This window comes from Cucumis sativus, chromosome 3, assembly GCF_000004075.3.
Source record: "Cucumis sativus cultivar 9930 chromosome 3, Cucumber_9930_V3, whole genome shotgun sequence".
NCBI lineage: Eukaryota > Viridiplantae > Streptophyta > Magnoliopsida > Cucurbitales > Cucurbitaceae > Cucumis > Cucumis sativus.
The window spans coordinates 326,210-343,932 of NC_026657.2; the positions used below are offsets into that span (position 1 = coordinate 326,210).

Genomic DNA, 17,723 nt, shown 5'->3' on the forward strand with positions numbered 1-17,723 from the left:
TAAACAAAACAGTCAATATTCAATAAATATAGCAATGTTAACTATTAGAAAGAAAGAGAAATTTGGAGGAAATCCACATTCCAGACAACTGTTTTTTCTTCTATGAACCTAAAACATTTGACAAATAATACATACATACATACATACAATCAAATATATTTCTACATCCCCTCTCCTGCCATTCCTAAACAAGGCAACCAATGATGAGCAAAAAATACTAAAAATATTGAGTATTTCTATCAAAATCAGAAATGCATACAATGTTAAAATGGTCTTTTAAAAAAATCTGGAGGTTGAATTGAACGTCTCGCCTTTTGGTTTTGGCCTTATTTATCTCTACTGCCTTTTTGCTGATGAATTGTTTGGCTGTCTTTGATGAAGAGGTTGTTTAGACTGCGAGTTGCTACTCTTGGACTCTTTCCGTTTCTCCTTCAATTCTTCGATATGTTCCAATTCCTCTAGAACTTCTTGCATTGAGGGCCGTTTTCGAGGATCTGTTTCCAGGCATTTTAGAGTAAGATCACCCACCAGCGTAACTGCTTTCGATGAATATTGACCTTCTATTCTTGCATCCATTAAATTTTTTATCCTTTTTTTCTTCATCAAGAATGGCTTAGCCCAATCGACCAGATTGCGCTGATCGCTGGTCCTATTCATATCATGTGCTCGCAAGCCAGTCATGATTTCAAGCAGTACCACACCGAACCCATAAACGTCGCTCTTAACATATAGATGACCTGTGAAGTTTAGCAATGAAAATGATTTTCAATATTGACACAATAAGAATAATTATATATGTAGCACTTTTCATATTTACATCATCTCCTTTGTCACACCAGTATATTATATACTCCTCCAAATTAATCATTATTTCAATTTCGAAACCCGAATAACCAAAATATTTGGTATATTTGACCAAACAATGACAAATATGATTACCTGTACTAACGTATTCTGGGGCAACGTAACCGTATGTGCCCATAATTCTTGTTGTTACATGTGATTCTTCACCTGTAGGCCCCAATCTTGCCAAACCAAAATCCGAGATTTTCGAATTATAATTCTGCATGTGAATGTAAAAGGGAAATTTAAATAGAAGGGTAAGAGAGATGAAACGAGACAGGAAAACAGGATGGACCAAGAAGTTCAACGGGGTGTCATCCTTATTCCTAAGTATATAAAGAAATGAAAATATTCAACAATGTACTCATCCAAAATATTAAATCTAGCTAATAGAGTTACACTGGGTTATGATTAGAGATTTCATCTTAAAACCATTGACAAATAAAAAGAATAACTCGTGTATCTTATAAAAAAAAAAAGAGAGGTTTCTTGAATTTCCTAAGGTGGAATCCTCAACCCTTATCAACTACGTTTTACTGAATATTATCATTAAACAAGAAAAGTGAAACAAAGATATTATTGAAATATTGCAATTAGCTAAAGATAGACTGCAGAAAGTTGAACAAACCAAATCTAGAAGTATATTTGATGCTTTAAAATCTCTGTATATAACTTCTTTTTCTGAGGAATGCAAGAAAGCCAAGCCTCTAGCTGCTCCAATAGCGATCTTGAGCCTTCTTTCCCAAGAAAGAGGTTCAATGGAAGAACGTCCTAATCACAAAAGAAAAAAAAAAAAACCCAAATATCAGCACAGCATATGAAGAGTCAATCTTCTCCTATCCTATATTTAAGGAAATCATACTTCCAAAGAGATGGTTTTCCAAGCTCCCCCTGGGCATAAATTCATACACAAGGAGCAATTCATCATCTTCCCAACAGAAACCCAATAATTTGACAAGATTTGGATGATTCAGCCGTCCTAAAAAGTTGACTTCTGCCTGCATTCAATCCATACAAGAATTTAGACATTAATATAAACCTTGTAAAGTAGACTCCAACCAGATACACAACCTGGCAAAACGATTTACATACATCAGCAAAACTTCTAAGTTCTAATAGCATTAAAAAAAAATATACACATACTTGAAAGTTATAGCCTATAGGTTTAGGTTTATTTGAGCTTCATGAGTAGAAACATGTAACTACAAATTTCAGAAGAATACAAATTTCTAATTTAGCCTTTGTCAAACAAGGTATGCAAAACAATGGACATAACAGAGGCTAAATTTCCTTATACACAAAACTTAACAAAAACGTCCAATGATTGGAGAACCTATGTCACCAGTTCAATTGATACCGAACATTAGACATAAAAAGTCATTTAATCCTTACAGTATTCAGGCTAATTCTAAATTTGCAAATGGTTTGTGCAGAACAAAGAAGACGAATAATGGCCAGGCCATCTACTTTTGTGCAGTAAGTAAGAGTTCCATATAAAGCAAGAAAGGGAAATTGTGGCCAAATTTGGAAATGGAGAAAAGATTTCATCAGAGATTCAATAATATTGAATACAATATAGTAGATGATGCATGAATGAGCTTGATTTTACCTGCCACTCTTGAAAACCTTGAACACTTTCTGCGTTTAATTTCTTAATGGCGACCACCATACCAGAATTGCTCTTCGAAGGAGCCAGCGTCTTGTCATCTACCCAGCCTTTATACACCTTCCCAAAACCTCCCTGACCGATCAAGGATTCAGGTCTGAAATTTTTGGTAATGAGCTTCAGCTCAGTGAAACTGAATTCCTTCAAGTTTGGTTGGTCAAGGATTTTCCCACTCGGATAGGGCTCACTCACATCTACGCTCCCCGCCGCTGAAAATTGACTTCCACCGGCGGTGCTATTGGTACCTGAAGACTCTACGATTCCGCTGAAATTGCCTGAAGTTCCTAAGAAATGGCGGAAGATACAATCAAATTGACAACTCAAAGCAGAAAATGAAGCTGGAAATTTGACATTCTATAAAGTAAATCCGAAGTTAATCGTTTGAAATTAGCACCTGGAGTAGAAAATACTGCTTGACAGGGAACGGCGTTAGAATGATGAGCTGAAGAAGTCAAGCAATTTCCCATATTCAACAGCTTTAATTTATTGGGTTGAATCAACGAAGCAAAAAGTAGAAGAATTTTCTCGTAAGAAAATCAAAGAAGAAGAAGAAGAAGAAGAAGGTGAATCTGAGGGCAATGGGGAAAAAGAAAGAAAAGGAAAAAGCGCTATACGTCGTTTATCATAAATAAGATTGCGCACTCTTCCATGATTCCATCTCCATGAAAGGAGCTTGAATTTATGGGTCAAAGGAATCAAAAAGGAAAATCTGAGTTGCTTGAACAAATCAAAAAGCAAAAACAGTTTCCAATCTTGTAAAATCTGTTATTATGGTTCAGTTCCAAAAGATTTTGGGTTCCAAACAAATTATTCTTACTTGGGAATGATATAGAAATCAATCATCTCATGATCTCATCTCATCTTGGAAGGCGAAGACTGGAATTATGGTCTTTTGAAACTCATCGTTTTTAATTATAATAACAACAATTCAATTGAAAGTTGTTCATTTACATTTTTTTAATTCAATATTTTGGAATTTCAAATATGCAATAAATAAAACATACTTCCGGCCTTCCAACTCATAACTAATTAAGTTTCTTTATCTTTCAACAATTCAAACCCATTATAAAATATCTGATTACTTCTTCTAAAATTTAAAATAAAAACCCTTCAACGGATTGATTCTATTCTAATCAAATAAATGTTGAATCCAATTCACTCAAAACAAATACATAAACTACATTTTATGATCTTCAATCTTTATCTTGCAACGAAAATTTTGTGTTGCAATCTTCATCTTTAAATTTGATTTTACCTTCTTCTCTTTAGTCTTTCAATTTGGGTTTTTTTAAAAAAAAACCAATGAAAATATTTGTGTTTTATTTATTTCTTCTACAATTTTTTTTTAGCATTTTTACTCTCTTATTTGTTTTTTTATCGGTGTTTCTTTAAGAATCGAGCATACCAAGTGACAAACATATATATATAATATAAACAAGACATATAACATCAAGCGTTGAGCATCAAATAACGGGCACCTCAACTAATCTCACGGGACAACTTGCTTGACTTTACTACATTTTGGTGCCAATGAAATTCGTAGAAAATTAATTTTTAAGTAGGTGGCCACTATAGATCAACTAGTATCTATATCGAAAATCAAGTATCTTGTGTCATCTAGTATAGCATATAATATAAAAGCATAGAGCATCAAGTATCGAGTAGCTAATATCTAGTAATGAGTATCGAGAATTGAGCATCAAGCGTGCAAATGGTTTTTAGGGATAAACCAGTAAAATCACAAAGTATTGATACAGGAAGAAAGTAATTTTTTATTCACTCTTAAAAATCGTAACTATTTTTAATTTTTTTATTCGGACAGCCATCGGTACGAATCACCTTTTTTATTGATTCATTTTAGTTTCAATAGAACTATTTTAAACTTATTTCCAACGTTTTAACGTAAAATTGTACTTATGCTAAAAGAAATTTGTACGATAAATCAATTTAATTAATAGCTACCACCTAAAACCTTTTCTTTTATAATGTAAAAAGTAAAGTTAAAAAACAAAAAAACTAAAGAAATAATGCATTTTAAACGTGATAAAATCTCAATATATTCTATTTAGATAACCAATGAAATATGAAAAAGGATATAAACTTAGACATTATTAGTGATGACTTTTACTTATTTGTGTGTTAAGAAAGTGATTAGATAAGTGATTTTATGTCTCTTCATCATAATTGGAAACCCACTAACAAAAAATAAATTCAATCACCCCATCATTACTACAAACACACACAATAATATAGTAAAGTTTGTATGTATATATCATAATTAAAATGTTTACATAAATAGTAATTGTTTACATAAATAAATAACAAATTGCAAAAATCACATTAATTAATTCCCATTAATCTTAAAAATAATTACACCATTCCTCTAAATTAAAAAAAAAAAAAGTTAAGCTTCACTCTCAAATTTGCACAATGACATTAATATTGTCATTGACTGAGCTTCACCAATTAAATTCCACCAACAAAAGTTTGTGGTTCAAACTTTATTAATATTAATAAGTGTTTTTATTTTTATGTTAAGAAATTAAAATGACCAAATTTTCATATGTTAAATTACAATTTTAGTTTTTAGAGGGCCAATCAATTTTGGTATTTAATTTCTATTTGCTGTATATGAATATAAATTTCTTTATATTAAAATATAACCAATGATAAATTTTAAAAAATATTTCTTACCTTTGTATTTTGTTTAAATTTTTAAAAATAATTTTATTATTATGCAAAATTTTCAAACTTTTTTGTACGTTCATGCATAGAAGAAGCTAAGTTTAATAAATTATTGTTTATAGGAAATTTCTACGATGGTGATTTTTTTAAAAAATAGTTTTGTTATTAAAAAATAATTTTAATTAAAATCTACTCTCTCTTTTTCTTCTAAAAGTTCAATAGATTTTGTGATCAATAATTGGATTTGGTTGTCTTTTTGGCAAAGGGAAGTATGTGAAAGTGAAGTTGAATGTCTCATCTTTTCTCATTTCACCTTTTTTGTATCATAAATGACTCAAACCTTTGTCTTTAACACTTTTAAAGCTATCAACTAGTTTTCAAAAACTAACTCAAATTATTCATTCCGTTTCTAGAAAACTTTTACTAACATAGTAATTTGCAAAATCACTCCAATTCAAAGGAAACAAAACCTAAATTTCGTTAAAACAAAGTCTAAGATAAATATTACTAAGTTAAATAAAACGAAAACCATAAAATAGAATTCATATCAACAATCAATCCAACAAAACAGTATTGAAATATTTGTACTTTTATTATTCTTAATCACATTACAAATTGATTCCAATTTGAGAGTATATATTTTTAAAAAGTGGGAAGCGAAATATGAACATAGCAAAGAAGAAAGTCAAAAGAAAAGGGAAAGTACTTTCCGAAATTGGCCTTTAAAATTTTGTGGGAAGAGGCATTCATTGATATCTATGGGTCGGCTCCAGCTGTGTGAAAATATTAATAAGAAGAAAATTGATGAATGCTTCCTAAATTGAAGGGAAATTAATAGCAAATAAATGTAGAAAATTGAAAGTCCAATTTTTCATTTCCTCTCAATTGCCCATTTGAATTGGAAACCCAACTTTGTTTTGACTTTGAAATTCTTGTCTTTTAATTTTCCACCCACATTTTCTTTTTTTTTTACATTCCCATTGTTGTCTCTTCAACTAATTTATTATATTCATATACAAAAAGAATACTTTTTAGTTACATTTCATGATTTGATGACTAAATATTGACACATGTTCGAGCCAAACATAAATAACTTAAAAAGTTTAGGTTCAAAATTCACTATTTAAATTTTCAAATAATTAACTATGTTACCAAGTTTTTAATTATATACAATTGTATAGTAGAAAGAATAAAGCTTTTTTTAATGGGTTACTTTTTCTCATTTTCAAAATATTTATAAACTTTATATTGTTTTGTAATTATTACTCTTTTCATTTATTTTTAAAATTTGTGATCAAGCATATATATTTACACGAACATGTACAACTCTATATGTTATCTTAATGTATATAAAAGAAAAATGAATAACAATTTCTATCAATTTTCATAAAGTTTTCCTAAATTTCCATCATTACAAATATCTCCATAACTCCATTGACGTCAATTTTTCGAATCTTAAGTTAGAAAAGAATAAAATTACTTAAATTCATAAAATTTCTTAAAAGCGAAACCATTATAATAAAACAAAAACTGATATCACATCAAATTGAACTTTCTGTAGGAAAGCAACTGATGCACATGAAAAAAACAAGGTTATTGCATGGAAACTTATTCTCATTGACAAATCATCACAATAGAAAAAAGGGTAAAGATAACTAACTGCGACTTTGCTTGTGCTCTTACAATCTCTCTCTATGCCAATATTATCTAATTCATAAGAACCGTGTAAGCATACACAAAGTTGGAAAAAACTGACTATCAAACATTGTGGCAGATAAACATAGCACTCTAAATCTGTGTTCCCACAATGGAGATATTAGAACATTCTACGTTCCTTCATTAACTTTCCTAATGAAACTCAAGTGATTGAAAATGTTTTTGTTGCCAAATCTGATTAAATAAGATCATGAAAGTAAAATAATAGAGCTCCAGAGCCAGATGCATGGCTATGCATAAAAAAAAGAAAACAAGGCTCGAGAAAAGTTGTGGTTTCTTTCGGTTTAGGAGAATATGCATATAATTTTAACTTGTGTAAGCATGGAGTATTGAACATATGTTATAGTGTACAACATTAAAAAAATCCACCTCAAGTTCTTCAGCATTCTTTAAGGGAGTTCTTGTCTTTGCATATATAGCCCTGCATGGTTTTGCATTATCATGTATTTGATGCAGTCCTGCAGATGCCAAAAACGAGGTTGCAGGAAGTTTTCATGACACTACACACGATAAGTAGATTCATTGAGGCGTCATATGTCACCATTTAGCTCTCTTCGCCATCGTCTTGATGATCTCCAGCTGTAGTTGTCTCCGGAAAGAGCTCTTCATTGGGATACATCTTTTGAAATAACTGTCAAAAACATAAACCAATAATAAATAGCATTAACAACATATCTAGCGTGAGTAAATTCATTAAAACAGGGAAAGATTGGATCCACGTTGTCCCTAATGCATTGCAAGTTAGCAACACTCGAAGTAAGACATGGGTGTGTATATTGAGAATCTGTCTGTTAGATGCTGGATGAGGTTACTAGATTTCTGACAGGGAGCAACTGTGTGGAACGGAATAAATTATTTCTTGAAGAACACTTGCAGGAGGTTTCATACAAAGGGAAGAGATATATGCAACTAAACGTTTATGTCAAAGAACCCGTATACCTCAAATGTTGCATTCAAAAGGTCATCGTAGTTCAGACTGCCATCAGGCATAGGGGTGAAGCTCACTGTTCCAAATTGACCCTGACAAAATTAAAAACGCATTACTGGTAGTTTTACATTGCATGTCAGCGGATCAATATGATTGTCGTTAAAACAAAAGATTTAGTGTTCCAATAACAAATATGATCCCAAATGATTTAGTTCTCTGCAAGGATCAACAATGAACTTCATAACTTAACTGTATGCCTCCAAATCATAACAGTTGACAAATAATTCAGTTCTAATTAACCGTAAGCCTCCAGAATTTTAGCCATTGAAGTTACTTTCTTTATTTCTAAATTCTACCAATGGAAACATAACCCTTCACAAATAAAAAGGATATAAAGGTGCAAATATACAAAATCAAAAAGAAAATGAAAGTACACCCTCTTAAGAAGCGACACCTATAAAATATAGCAACGTATCACAATCCAACAGAAAACAACAAATTAACCACCACAGCAGAATCAGCAAGATCATCAAATTTATTTTTAAAGGATTCCTGTTGCACCACAATCATAAAAAAGAAACAAGTTCTAAAAAATATCACAAACAGCATCAGGATGGCAAAAAATAAAGATGACTGGATGAGATCTATCATTCTGTTGAAAGACAATTGATAGATTTGCCTAAAAGCTTAAAAACCATTACCCGAGGAAAGTATTTTTAAAAGTTGCCACAAGAAAAACCAAAGAAAATCAAGGAAAGTGAGTTTATGCAGTGAAAGATTAATGATGGAATGAATTACTTAAAAGTTTTTCCCTCTTTTTCTAGATGAGAAACTAAGCTTTCACTGAAATAAGTGAAAGAATACAAAATAAATGTCCACAAGCATATAAAAAAATAGCCTGCACCAAAGGGGCCAAAGAACTAACAATACTAATAATAAGATGATTTAGGAAATTTTTAGCATTACTTGATAGCTTTCTCGTATTTCTTGTAAGGTTCCACTGGTCTTTGTTAAGTTTTAAGCTTGATAAGATGTTGATTTACCATAGATAAACTTCAGATCTTTGGATTTAATGATTTGGTTTGTTATTGCTTGGTAAAGGTGTTGTTGTCCAGCTTATAAACATGCATATTTCACAAGTTGTTTTAGCTTTAGCTGTTTGAAAATCAATATAAGGTGCATTGGATGTTTTAGCTTTACATCAAATTAGTACCACTTGAACGCTAGCTTGCTTTCAATTCTTTTAACAGAAATGAACTTTTCAATAATACGATGAAAAGAGACTAATGCTCAAGAAACAAAGTGAATATATAAATTAAAATATCTAGAGATCAGTAGGTAGGTTGGCACCTCCCGTAGCACCCTCATCAAATCCATTTCCAAGACAAAAATATTATAGAAATAAGAAAAGGCAAACTAGCTTGGTTATAATGAAGAAATAAACGCAATCCAGTGAAGACAAATATCTTAAATAGATTAATCAATGAAGAACTTTGATTGCAAGCACCAGGAAGATGCTAGCAAAAGAACCATCCATACCAATCTGACCTATCTATGACCTTATTGTGGATGACTCTGGTTCTGCTTAAACCAAATTTCTAAAATCGAGGCTTTAACTGCATTGACCAAAAGTATGGTGGCAGAAGCTTCTTCAAGTATTCACCAAGATTTGGACCAAAGCTTGCATCCAGTTAGGAACTCAACGGAGGAAATAATCAAGAAAAAGAATGATTGAGATACAACGGGTGTTTGGGTAAATATCTCGCCAAAAGAATCAACTCACAACAAATCAACAAGTGCTGTAGAAATGGTGGTTAAAACAAGAAACATCCAAGGCAACCAAGATTGAGAAAAGGTTGCCAAGAAGAAATCAAAACGAACCAATCTGTCAAGAAATCTCAAATTTTTGAAAGATGGTTGTCCTACCAAGCTTTAATGGAGGGATATTGGGAAGTTCATTGATTGGGTAAAAAATGTGGAGAATTCTCTGTATATGCCAACAAACCAGAAGAAAAGAAGGTAAAACTCATAGTTCTCGTTTTCAGGCTTCAAAGTGGAGCTTTGGCTTGGTGAGACCAACTACAAAACAATCAGTGATATTATGCGAACCCCTCATCAAGAATTGACCAAAAGTACTTGAGTTGATGAAGTAACATTTTCTTCCCTTCAAGCATGGACAAATTTTACACAATCTTTATCAAGAAAATACAGTGAGAAGGGCTCTATAGAACATCAATTTTCAAGATTCAGTCAGATTATGAATGTTTGAGCCCAAGAGGACCAATGAAGATAAACAAGTACAAATGCTTTAAAAACAGAAAGCTTGCCTCCAAAAAAATCTTAGGACACTTTTATCATGATAAATCCCAAGAATTCGGAAAAAAAAAAAAAAGGTTTCTTGGTTCCAGATTCCAATTGTTCCAGCAAGGACTTTCCATGGACTAGATGTTTGGAGCACTTTCTAAAATTTAAAAATTATTTTGATGAGGAAGACAAAGAGGAAGTTGAGAAATAGTCAGTAGAAATGTTAGATGATTCTCCTTTTTATTTGGCTAGCTTGTTTTTTGAAACTGAAATGCAAGACTTCAGTGGGATAATACTTTAATCTTCCAAGAAACAACTCAAACAGACCAAGATATTGAGGAGGAAACCAAACAAAAATTTCACCATTCAAATGAAACTTACCCATTTAAACACGTCAACATTCTATTTCAACTTTCACACACTACTGGACAATCAAATCAATCCCTAAATTCTTCTTCAGGTGACATTAAAATCTCAACCAACAAGCCAATTTTCATCAACGAGGCAAAAAAGATCTTCAAGCTCTTTTATGAAATGGGGCTTTTAAGATTCCATGGTAAGTCATAGAAACTTGTAATCCAGAAGCTATAATTATCAGCAAGGTAAAATAGATAGAGAGGAAGAAGGCACCATGAGTGATAAAGGATGTAGTGAAGACTGAAGGAAGCAGCTTGCCATAAATTCAAAGTCCCCCCTAGTGATATGTTTGCATCTAATTATGCTCAATACCTCTTGAACTCCATAAAGATTTTAATGAAAAGTTGGCCAATCTCTTTGCTTTTTGTCTCCTTTAAGGATGACAATGGAGAGATTAATTTTGGAAATGAAAATTTTAATAGTAGATCTTTTCTTCCAACAACCCAAGCCTCTAAGGTTCCATGAAAGAACAATCATCAGGTTGATTCTGAGCCTTCACTAATCAAGGCTTTGGCCTTTTTATCAGATGAAGTGGAGCAAGCCTGGTTCCTAGCTTCACACGAGGCCTTTCTTCTGTTTTATCTAGAATTTGTTCTTATTTTTTTGAGCAGGAATTACAATAATGCACTGCCCACAATCTTCAAATCAAGAGGCCAAAATACTGCCAGGTGGAGTATGGTATTAATGTCAGGATTTGGCAAGAGGATGATGAAGGGAGAGTGTTTTGTGTGCGATACAAAGGAACTTTGATTTTTGTTTATGGTGATCTTTTTTGGCGAAACATTTCTAATGGAGGATGGGGATGGGAGATCGAAGAGGGGATCTAGAAGGGAAGGGGAGTAACCGGGGAGAGTATATATAGGTTAGGTCCACCAACAAGATGGCCTGATCAGAAGAATAATGTGTCTTTAATGTGGGGTCAAATTTTTTAACTTAGAGATTGGGTTAATTGCTGTGCCTTTTTCAAAAAGAAAACATCGGGTTTTGTGCTTGTCTTTGCCCTAGAGTTGGCTGGTTTGCCATGGATTTTGGTGATCATGGCAATATGGTGAACCCCATGGCGTTTTTGTTTGTCAATACGGTGTTCTTATTCTTGATTTCTTAAGTTTTGTAATTACAGAGACCCACTTTTGTACTTTTCTCTTATCACCAAAATAGTTTGTTGTTCAAAGAAAATATTAAGAAAGGAAATGGTAAGGAGGACACATATACTTGTACGATCAAAGCCCAAAAAAAAAAAAAAAAAAAGTTAATTAATTAAATAAATAAATAAAAGAAAGAGTTCTGCAGGCAGTAAGCAATACTCACCACACTTGATTCCTGAACGTATAGCGCACTCCAAAGTAAGTCCAAATCTTTACCTTCTGCATTGGTATCTTGATCTACAGAACTAGAATCAGGACAATCAGAAACAAAAAGCAATGTGATTGAATTCATAGCTGCACGAACCATCTCCTTCCCTTGATTAGCACTATCACATAAGGTAGAAATGTATATGACAAACCTACACAAGAAGCGACACTGTCAAGCAGGTTCAACTGGCAGAGTGATTATTTAGACACCATATTAAAGCTTGTGAAACGATGAAAATGATGAAAACAAAATTCAATCATGTTAGTGTGTGTGTGTGAGAGAGAGAGATATAGACAAAGATATATGTCATAAAAATTTAAGATGATCCCATCAACCAAACTGCTCATAATAAATAAATGTTGAGACCAAGATTGTAATCAGTAGAAACAAAAGTTAAGCATAATCCAAGCTAATGACAATGATTAATCAACCTGACATCTCTATCCATGAAATATATGTGAGACCAAGGAAGATTTAAAAATGATAGGGGAGAAAGAGATCTTGTAGCAATATAAAACAAATTCTAAAATTATTATGTACATCCCATCCATTTAGCCCACTGCAACGGCATTGAGCATGATTTACCACCATCACCCTGCATGAGTATCACTTTGAGGACGCAAGCCCACAGAGCAGAGGGCTCAGTAGGTTAAACAATTTTATCTATACCAAAAAGAAAATTGTTTAATATAGAAGTCGAAGGCTAACAAATTTTTATTGATCTAAAACACCTAATATCTGTTAACATTCATTGGATTCAAAATTGAAGATTACCACTCATATACAGTATTTGATGGTGTCTACCACTAAGGTTGGTGATAACAACATATTAAAACAGCACCTGCGTGAGCCTGTAACTTTAACAAGACATTCACAAAAAATATAGATGGTCCCAATGCATAGGCCTTGAGAATTTCTTAAAAAACAAGGTGGTCATTTTGTTAGACAAAACAAGTGTATCAATTAAAAATAACTTCTCACTAATAAAAATGAAGTAAGAATAGATTAATAGAAAGAGAGGACAAGAAAATAGAAGATGACAATGAATTATTTCCAAACGTGAAATGAACTCACATATCCTCTGGACAAACAGCTAAATTGCCACCTATCTGGAGAACCCGAACTGATGAAACTTGCTCAGGAAACAAAGCTACGATGGAGGAAGAAAATTTGTTAATACTCTCCTGCTAAATGTTTTGATAACATACATAGATGAAACCAAGGAGTGCTTACTTTTAGGAGGATAAACCAACAGACAATTCTTAACATCTGATACTATGGAGTGCTTTGTAATGCATATTCCTCTAGCCACCTTGCGGTTGACATCTCTCGAGCTAACGTCTTGAAGACTTTCTAGAGATAATTTAAACAGTTGAGGAACTATGAAGCATGGATCAAGCACCAACTGTTGACTAAAGATGTCCTGTCCAGAAGCCAACCGAACACCCTTATATTGCTCATTACTCTGCAAATATTTCAAGATGTACTATATCAATCCATTTTCATCTCAATGGAAGAGTTGTTTAGTGCATTCCAAGTAGTCCACACAAGAAAAAGAAAAACATACTATTATAATTCTAAACCTTGTCCTTTAATAGAGCAACCACAGGCATTCGCAGTACCTGTACAACAAAAAGAAGAAGTTAAGAGTAAAATTTCAACCTTATCGTGGAAATGAAAGACAAAGATGAGTCAGGTAGCCCTTTTGATATTTAGCAGAAATGAAGAGAAAAAAATGAGACAAATAAGCATGGAATTTGCAATTGAATCACACAAATAAGGCAATAAGAAAGATTTTTAGCAAATGGTCCTCAATCTTCATTGGTCACGTTCTGCCAAAGGAAGGCTTAGAAGCAGTAGACAAGCAATAGACATAGTATAACAAGCAAGCTTTTTATAACCACCCAATTCCCAAGATAAAACCCCAACCAAAAATCAACCTTAAACCCAAGTGAATCGCCACATTGACTACATGGCATCAAGCCACCTGAAAAAGTGTTTTCTCTGAGTCATGAATTCTTTACCATTTTCTTTTATCCATCCAAAAAAGGGGTAATAATAATCATAGTAATGCAGAGATCAATCTTTATGACAAATCATAATAATTCAAGGAAATGAAATTAACCCCAAGAGCGAACAGTCTCTAAGAGATGTAGAAATGAAACTGCCACACTAATTAGGAGAGGTATGAAGATGTCTCTTATGCAATTAAACAGAAAAAATTAAGGGCATTCCGTGAAATAAAGACAATTTTATAGGTTGAGCGAGGTTAGAATATTTCCAATGGAACTTACATAAAGACAACCTTTGACTGCAGCACGACGGCAAAATGCTTGAGAAAGCTCCCCTTGACCATAGATAGGGTATAATAAAGCACCTTGTGCATTTTGAAACCTAGTAGGAATTAACAAAGTAAATAAGAAGTTGCACAAGAAATGTCATTCTATTTGCTACAAAAGTAAAGACGATCTGCATAAGGCAACAGGAGAAATCACATTCTATATTGATATAGAATTTCAAATTACAAAAAGGCATCCTAGAGATTATGTTGATGAAAGCAAACAAAGCGATAATTAATAAAATTAGTCAAAGTAGGAGTTTTTCATTTCGCTAGAGAAACATAGCGAAGAAAGGTCAGTCACCATAAACAAGTCCAACATAAACTTAAAAAATTCAATAAACAAATAAAACCCATAACACACATAATAATAACCTGCCAATTGAAGTGTGGTAAAGAGCTAGACGGGCGATTCCTTCTTTTGTAAGTAATCTATTTTGACCAATGTCATTGTCGTTCTGATCAGAATCTGCCATGGATATGGCATACAGAATTATCCTGCACATTGAAATGGGAGAGTCGTGAGCAAAAGGAAATTATACTTGTGGTAAACTAACAAGTCTAGTTGAAATCTAGATGTAATAGTTGCTTAGAAGTTTTTGTTTGGGATTAATAATCAAAGTTGGACGTCAAATTTAATAAGCGCAGGGCCATTTAGAACTTGAACAAACACACATACACAAAACAATTCTAACCGATCTACTTACGACTTCATCTTTTGAGGCAACCGCAATTTATTCAAGAAGTCCGAAAATGGAGTGTCCAAGTCTTCTTGGGAGATTTTGGAACTTTCACCATCCTCAGCAGGATCCAAATGCTTCTGAACGAGTTTGAAAAACCTCATCAACTGGTTCTTCTCCGTCAGACTCAAACTCTTGTCCTTAAATATAGCTGCTCGAGAACCAGGCACATTAACCAGTTTTCCATTCTGATCCCACAAATAGCTCGCATCAATGCTCTTAAATTCCAAATACTGGTTAACCCCCACTTTCAGAACAGCGTCAATGCATTTATCAGCACAAAACAAAACCCTCGGTCCAGCTAAATCAATATTGAACTTTCTGGCATGCTCTTGAAGGACTTCAGGTGCGTAGGAGGATATTTCAACATCCGAGTACAAAGACCTAGTTTGAAGATCAACAGAGACATAATCTTGATTATCGTAAGAAGCAAGAGGTGGCGATGGCAGCAAAGGGGCAGAGGCGGAATTGAGAAAGGAGGTGAGGTCGTGGAGAGGAAGAGTAGCGAAGTGACCTCCATAGTAGGGGTTAGGGTCGAGGTGGAGGACAGTTTTTCCGGAGGCGGAGGCAGCGGCGGCAAGGATGGATTGGGGCAATCCAGTGCCAACGACAATGAGGTCAAAGGTGGAGGGATCAATGAGAGGGTGTTGAGAGAGGTCGGACATGTTGAGGAGGAATTGGATGAAGGAAAGAATCTGCAAATGGGAATGGGTTCGTCTTGCTACAACAATGGATTGGGAGCCGACCAGCTTTTCATGGTCGGTCACCGGAGGTTAGAAATCAGAATGGATTTGAAATTGTGACTGAAAAGGGAAGGGTAGATGATGATGTTGAGGAAATGTTTAGTGATGAAGAGCCCTAAAACCATGAAATAAAGCAATCCTTTCACGAAATGGAAGGCGGCAACGCCATCGAACTGTGAGAATTCATCGGACGATGGCGGGGTGTTGGACGGACTACTGAGTAACGCCAACACCCATTCAACGGCGAAAACGGCGACTTTAACAGAAACGGCGAATTGGACAGAGCAACCTCACGAATTTCTTTTTTTTCCTTCGCTTTCTTTACTATTAAAATGAGTATGGGGGTTTGGGGGAAGGAAAATAATAAGAAGAGTTGGATTAAGAGGAGGAAATGATTATTATAATCTTGTTCGAGGTAATAATTATTTATAATTTTTGTTTGGGGAAAAGTATTAAGTGAAACGATTACACGGGTTTATTATAAACCTTATTTGAAAGAATGATTATTTGAAAGAATGATTATGATAAAAAATTGTATTTATTTTATTTGTGTAATTTTTTTAATTTGTATGTTAACTCCAATATGATAAAAAGATACATAATTAATTTTTTTTTGAAAATAAAATTATTGTTCTTTTTTTTACTAACGCAATGCAAAATAGAAAATGTACTAATATAATTTAAGCGTTCACACAAAATTTGTATTGATTTTTCTTTTTGTATAAATACTTTTTTACTTGTAACGTGCACCTAATATACTTTTAAAAATAAAGTTTTTTTTTTGTTTGTACTATAGTTTTTTTTTTTAAACATTAAATCAAGTACACAAAATAAGTGTATTAATTTATTTATTTTTGTGTAAAATATGTTTACGAAATTTATATCATAAATTCAATTCACACATACATTGTACTATTTAATTATTCACTTGTCTTCGATTTGTAGTTCAACTTGATCCGTAAATCCAAAATATTCCATAAATATGTTTTTTTTTAAAAAAATTATGGCAAATATTTGTTTTTTTCTTTGAATTACGTATGTTTTCAATGTGTAAGAAATGTTTATGGAATATTTTTCGTAAACCAAATACAAACAAAAATTGTATTTTTTTTTTGTCTAAATTTGTTTATTTTGTTCGTATTGTTTTCCAAAACGACAAAAATTTGTATTAAAATAATGTTTATAGATCGTACAAACAAATTGTATTTTTTTTTTTTCATTTATGTAAAATATGTTTTTTCAAATTTTACCGTAAACATAATACAAAAAGAAATTTGTATTTTAAGTTTGTATCATCAATACTTACAATAAAAATTGTATTATGTTGTTTTTATTTTTTTTTCTTCAGGAAAACGACAAGCAACATACTATAAAAGATGACTAATTCATTTGGCACAAAGAGAATGAAGAATAAGAGAGAGTCATTAATTTGTTTGAGAAAGAGAATAAATAAAATGATTAATTTGAAGAGAAGAATAAATAAATGAGGAAAGAGAATAAGGAGAAGGAAGATAAAAATTATACGGAGAAATTGAAGGATTATATTGAAAAATGAAATGATTAAGTGAAAAAAGTGGGTAACAGATGAGGAAAGAGAATAATAAGAGAGATTAAGGATATTATTTTCCCTCCTCTTAATCCCTGGACCAAAGGACATCTTAGTCATTTCCTTTTCTTTCTCCAAACGATCCCTAATTTTTTGTTTCAAAAGTAGAAATAGACTCTAACGAAAATGTAAAGTTAGTAACAGCAACAAATTTATTTATTTGAAGTTGTTAGATATAACTTATATTTTCATGGTTAATGATTGTCTTTTGTGTTTATGAAAGTTAGTGTTGTTAATCATCTTAATTTCGCTCTAAAACAATATTTGTATTGTTTGTTTTTAGTTGTTTTGCATATTTTAAAAGAAGGAAATGTTACATGTGTTGAACACATATTCCATTATTCTTGCTATCTTACTATCATGTAGCATCATGCTTGATAACAA

At 32.6% G+C, this 17,723-nt stretch overlaps 2 protein-coding genes across 3 annotated transcripts; both read right to left on the minus strand.

Moving 5' to 3' along the window:
- On the minus strand, positions 1-3,442 carry LOC101213299 (probable serine/threonine-protein kinase PIX13). Of its 2 annotated transcripts, none has more exons than XM_011651951.2 (6): positions 2,904-3,442; positions 2,453-2,784; positions 1,706-1,841; positions 1,472-1,614; positions 940-1,063; positions 1-737 (listed from the first exon to the last, which is right to left on the minus strand). In XM_011651951.2, the coding sequence occupies exons 1-6, from the start codon at positions 2,974-2,976 to the stop codon at positions 337-339; spliced, it is 1,209 nt and encodes a 402-aa protein (XP_011650253.2). In that variant the 5' UTR covers positions 2,977-3,442; the 3' UTR covers positions 1-336. The 2 variants fall into 2 exon arrangements, with proteins under 2 accessions (XP_011650253.2, XP_004146212.3); XM_004146164.3 differs by having other exon boundaries at positions 2,453-2,793; positions 2,904-3,441.
- A 3,615-nt stretch (positions 3,443-7,057) lies between these two features.
- Positions 7,058-16,077, minus strand: LOC101204555 (rab escort protein 1). The gene is made up of 9 exons (XM_004146129.3): positions 14,958-16,077; positions 14,626-14,748; positions 14,207-14,306; positions 13,496-13,534; positions 13,146-13,377; positions 12,987-13,062; positions 11,868-12,063; positions 7,850-7,930; positions 7,058-7,541 (listed from the first exon to the last, which is right to left on the minus strand). The coding sequence occupies exons 1-9, from the start codon at positions 15,653-15,655 to the stop codon at positions 7,455-7,457; spliced, it is 1,632 nt and encodes a 543-aa protein (XP_004146177.1). The 5' UTR covers positions 15,656-16,077; the 3' UTR covers positions 7,058-7,454.
- Positions 16,078-17,723: the final 1,646 nt, after the last annotated feature.

Excerpts from the sequence above, each read along its gene's own strand:
- LOC101213299 (XM_004146164.3), bottom strand. The coding sequence starts at position 2,976 with ATGGGAAATTGCTTGACTTCTTCAGCTCATCATTCTAACGCCGTTCCC. Across the intron at positions 1,842-2,452 it reads AAGGTTTTCAAGAGTGGCAG|GCAGAAGTCAACTTTTTAGG; the intron begins GTAAAATCAAGC and ends GATTGAATGCAG. Across the intron at positions 1,615-1,705 it reads GGAAAACCATCTCTTTGGAA|GACGTTCTTCCATTGAACCT; the intron begins GTATGATTTCCT and ends TTTTGTGATTAG.
- LOC101204555 (XM_004146129.3), bottom strand. The coding sequence starts at position 15,655 with ATGTCCGACCTCTCTCAACACCCTCTCATTGATCCCTCCACCTTTGAC. Across the intron at positions 14,749-14,957 it reads TTGCCTCAAAAGATGAAGTC|GATAATTCTGTATGCCATAT; the intron begins GTAAGTAGATCG and ends TTCAATGTGCAG. Across the intron at positions 13,378-13,495 it reads TTGCTCTATTAAAGGACAAG|AGTAATGAGCAATATAAGGG; the intron begins GTTTAGAATTAT and ends AAATATTTGCAG.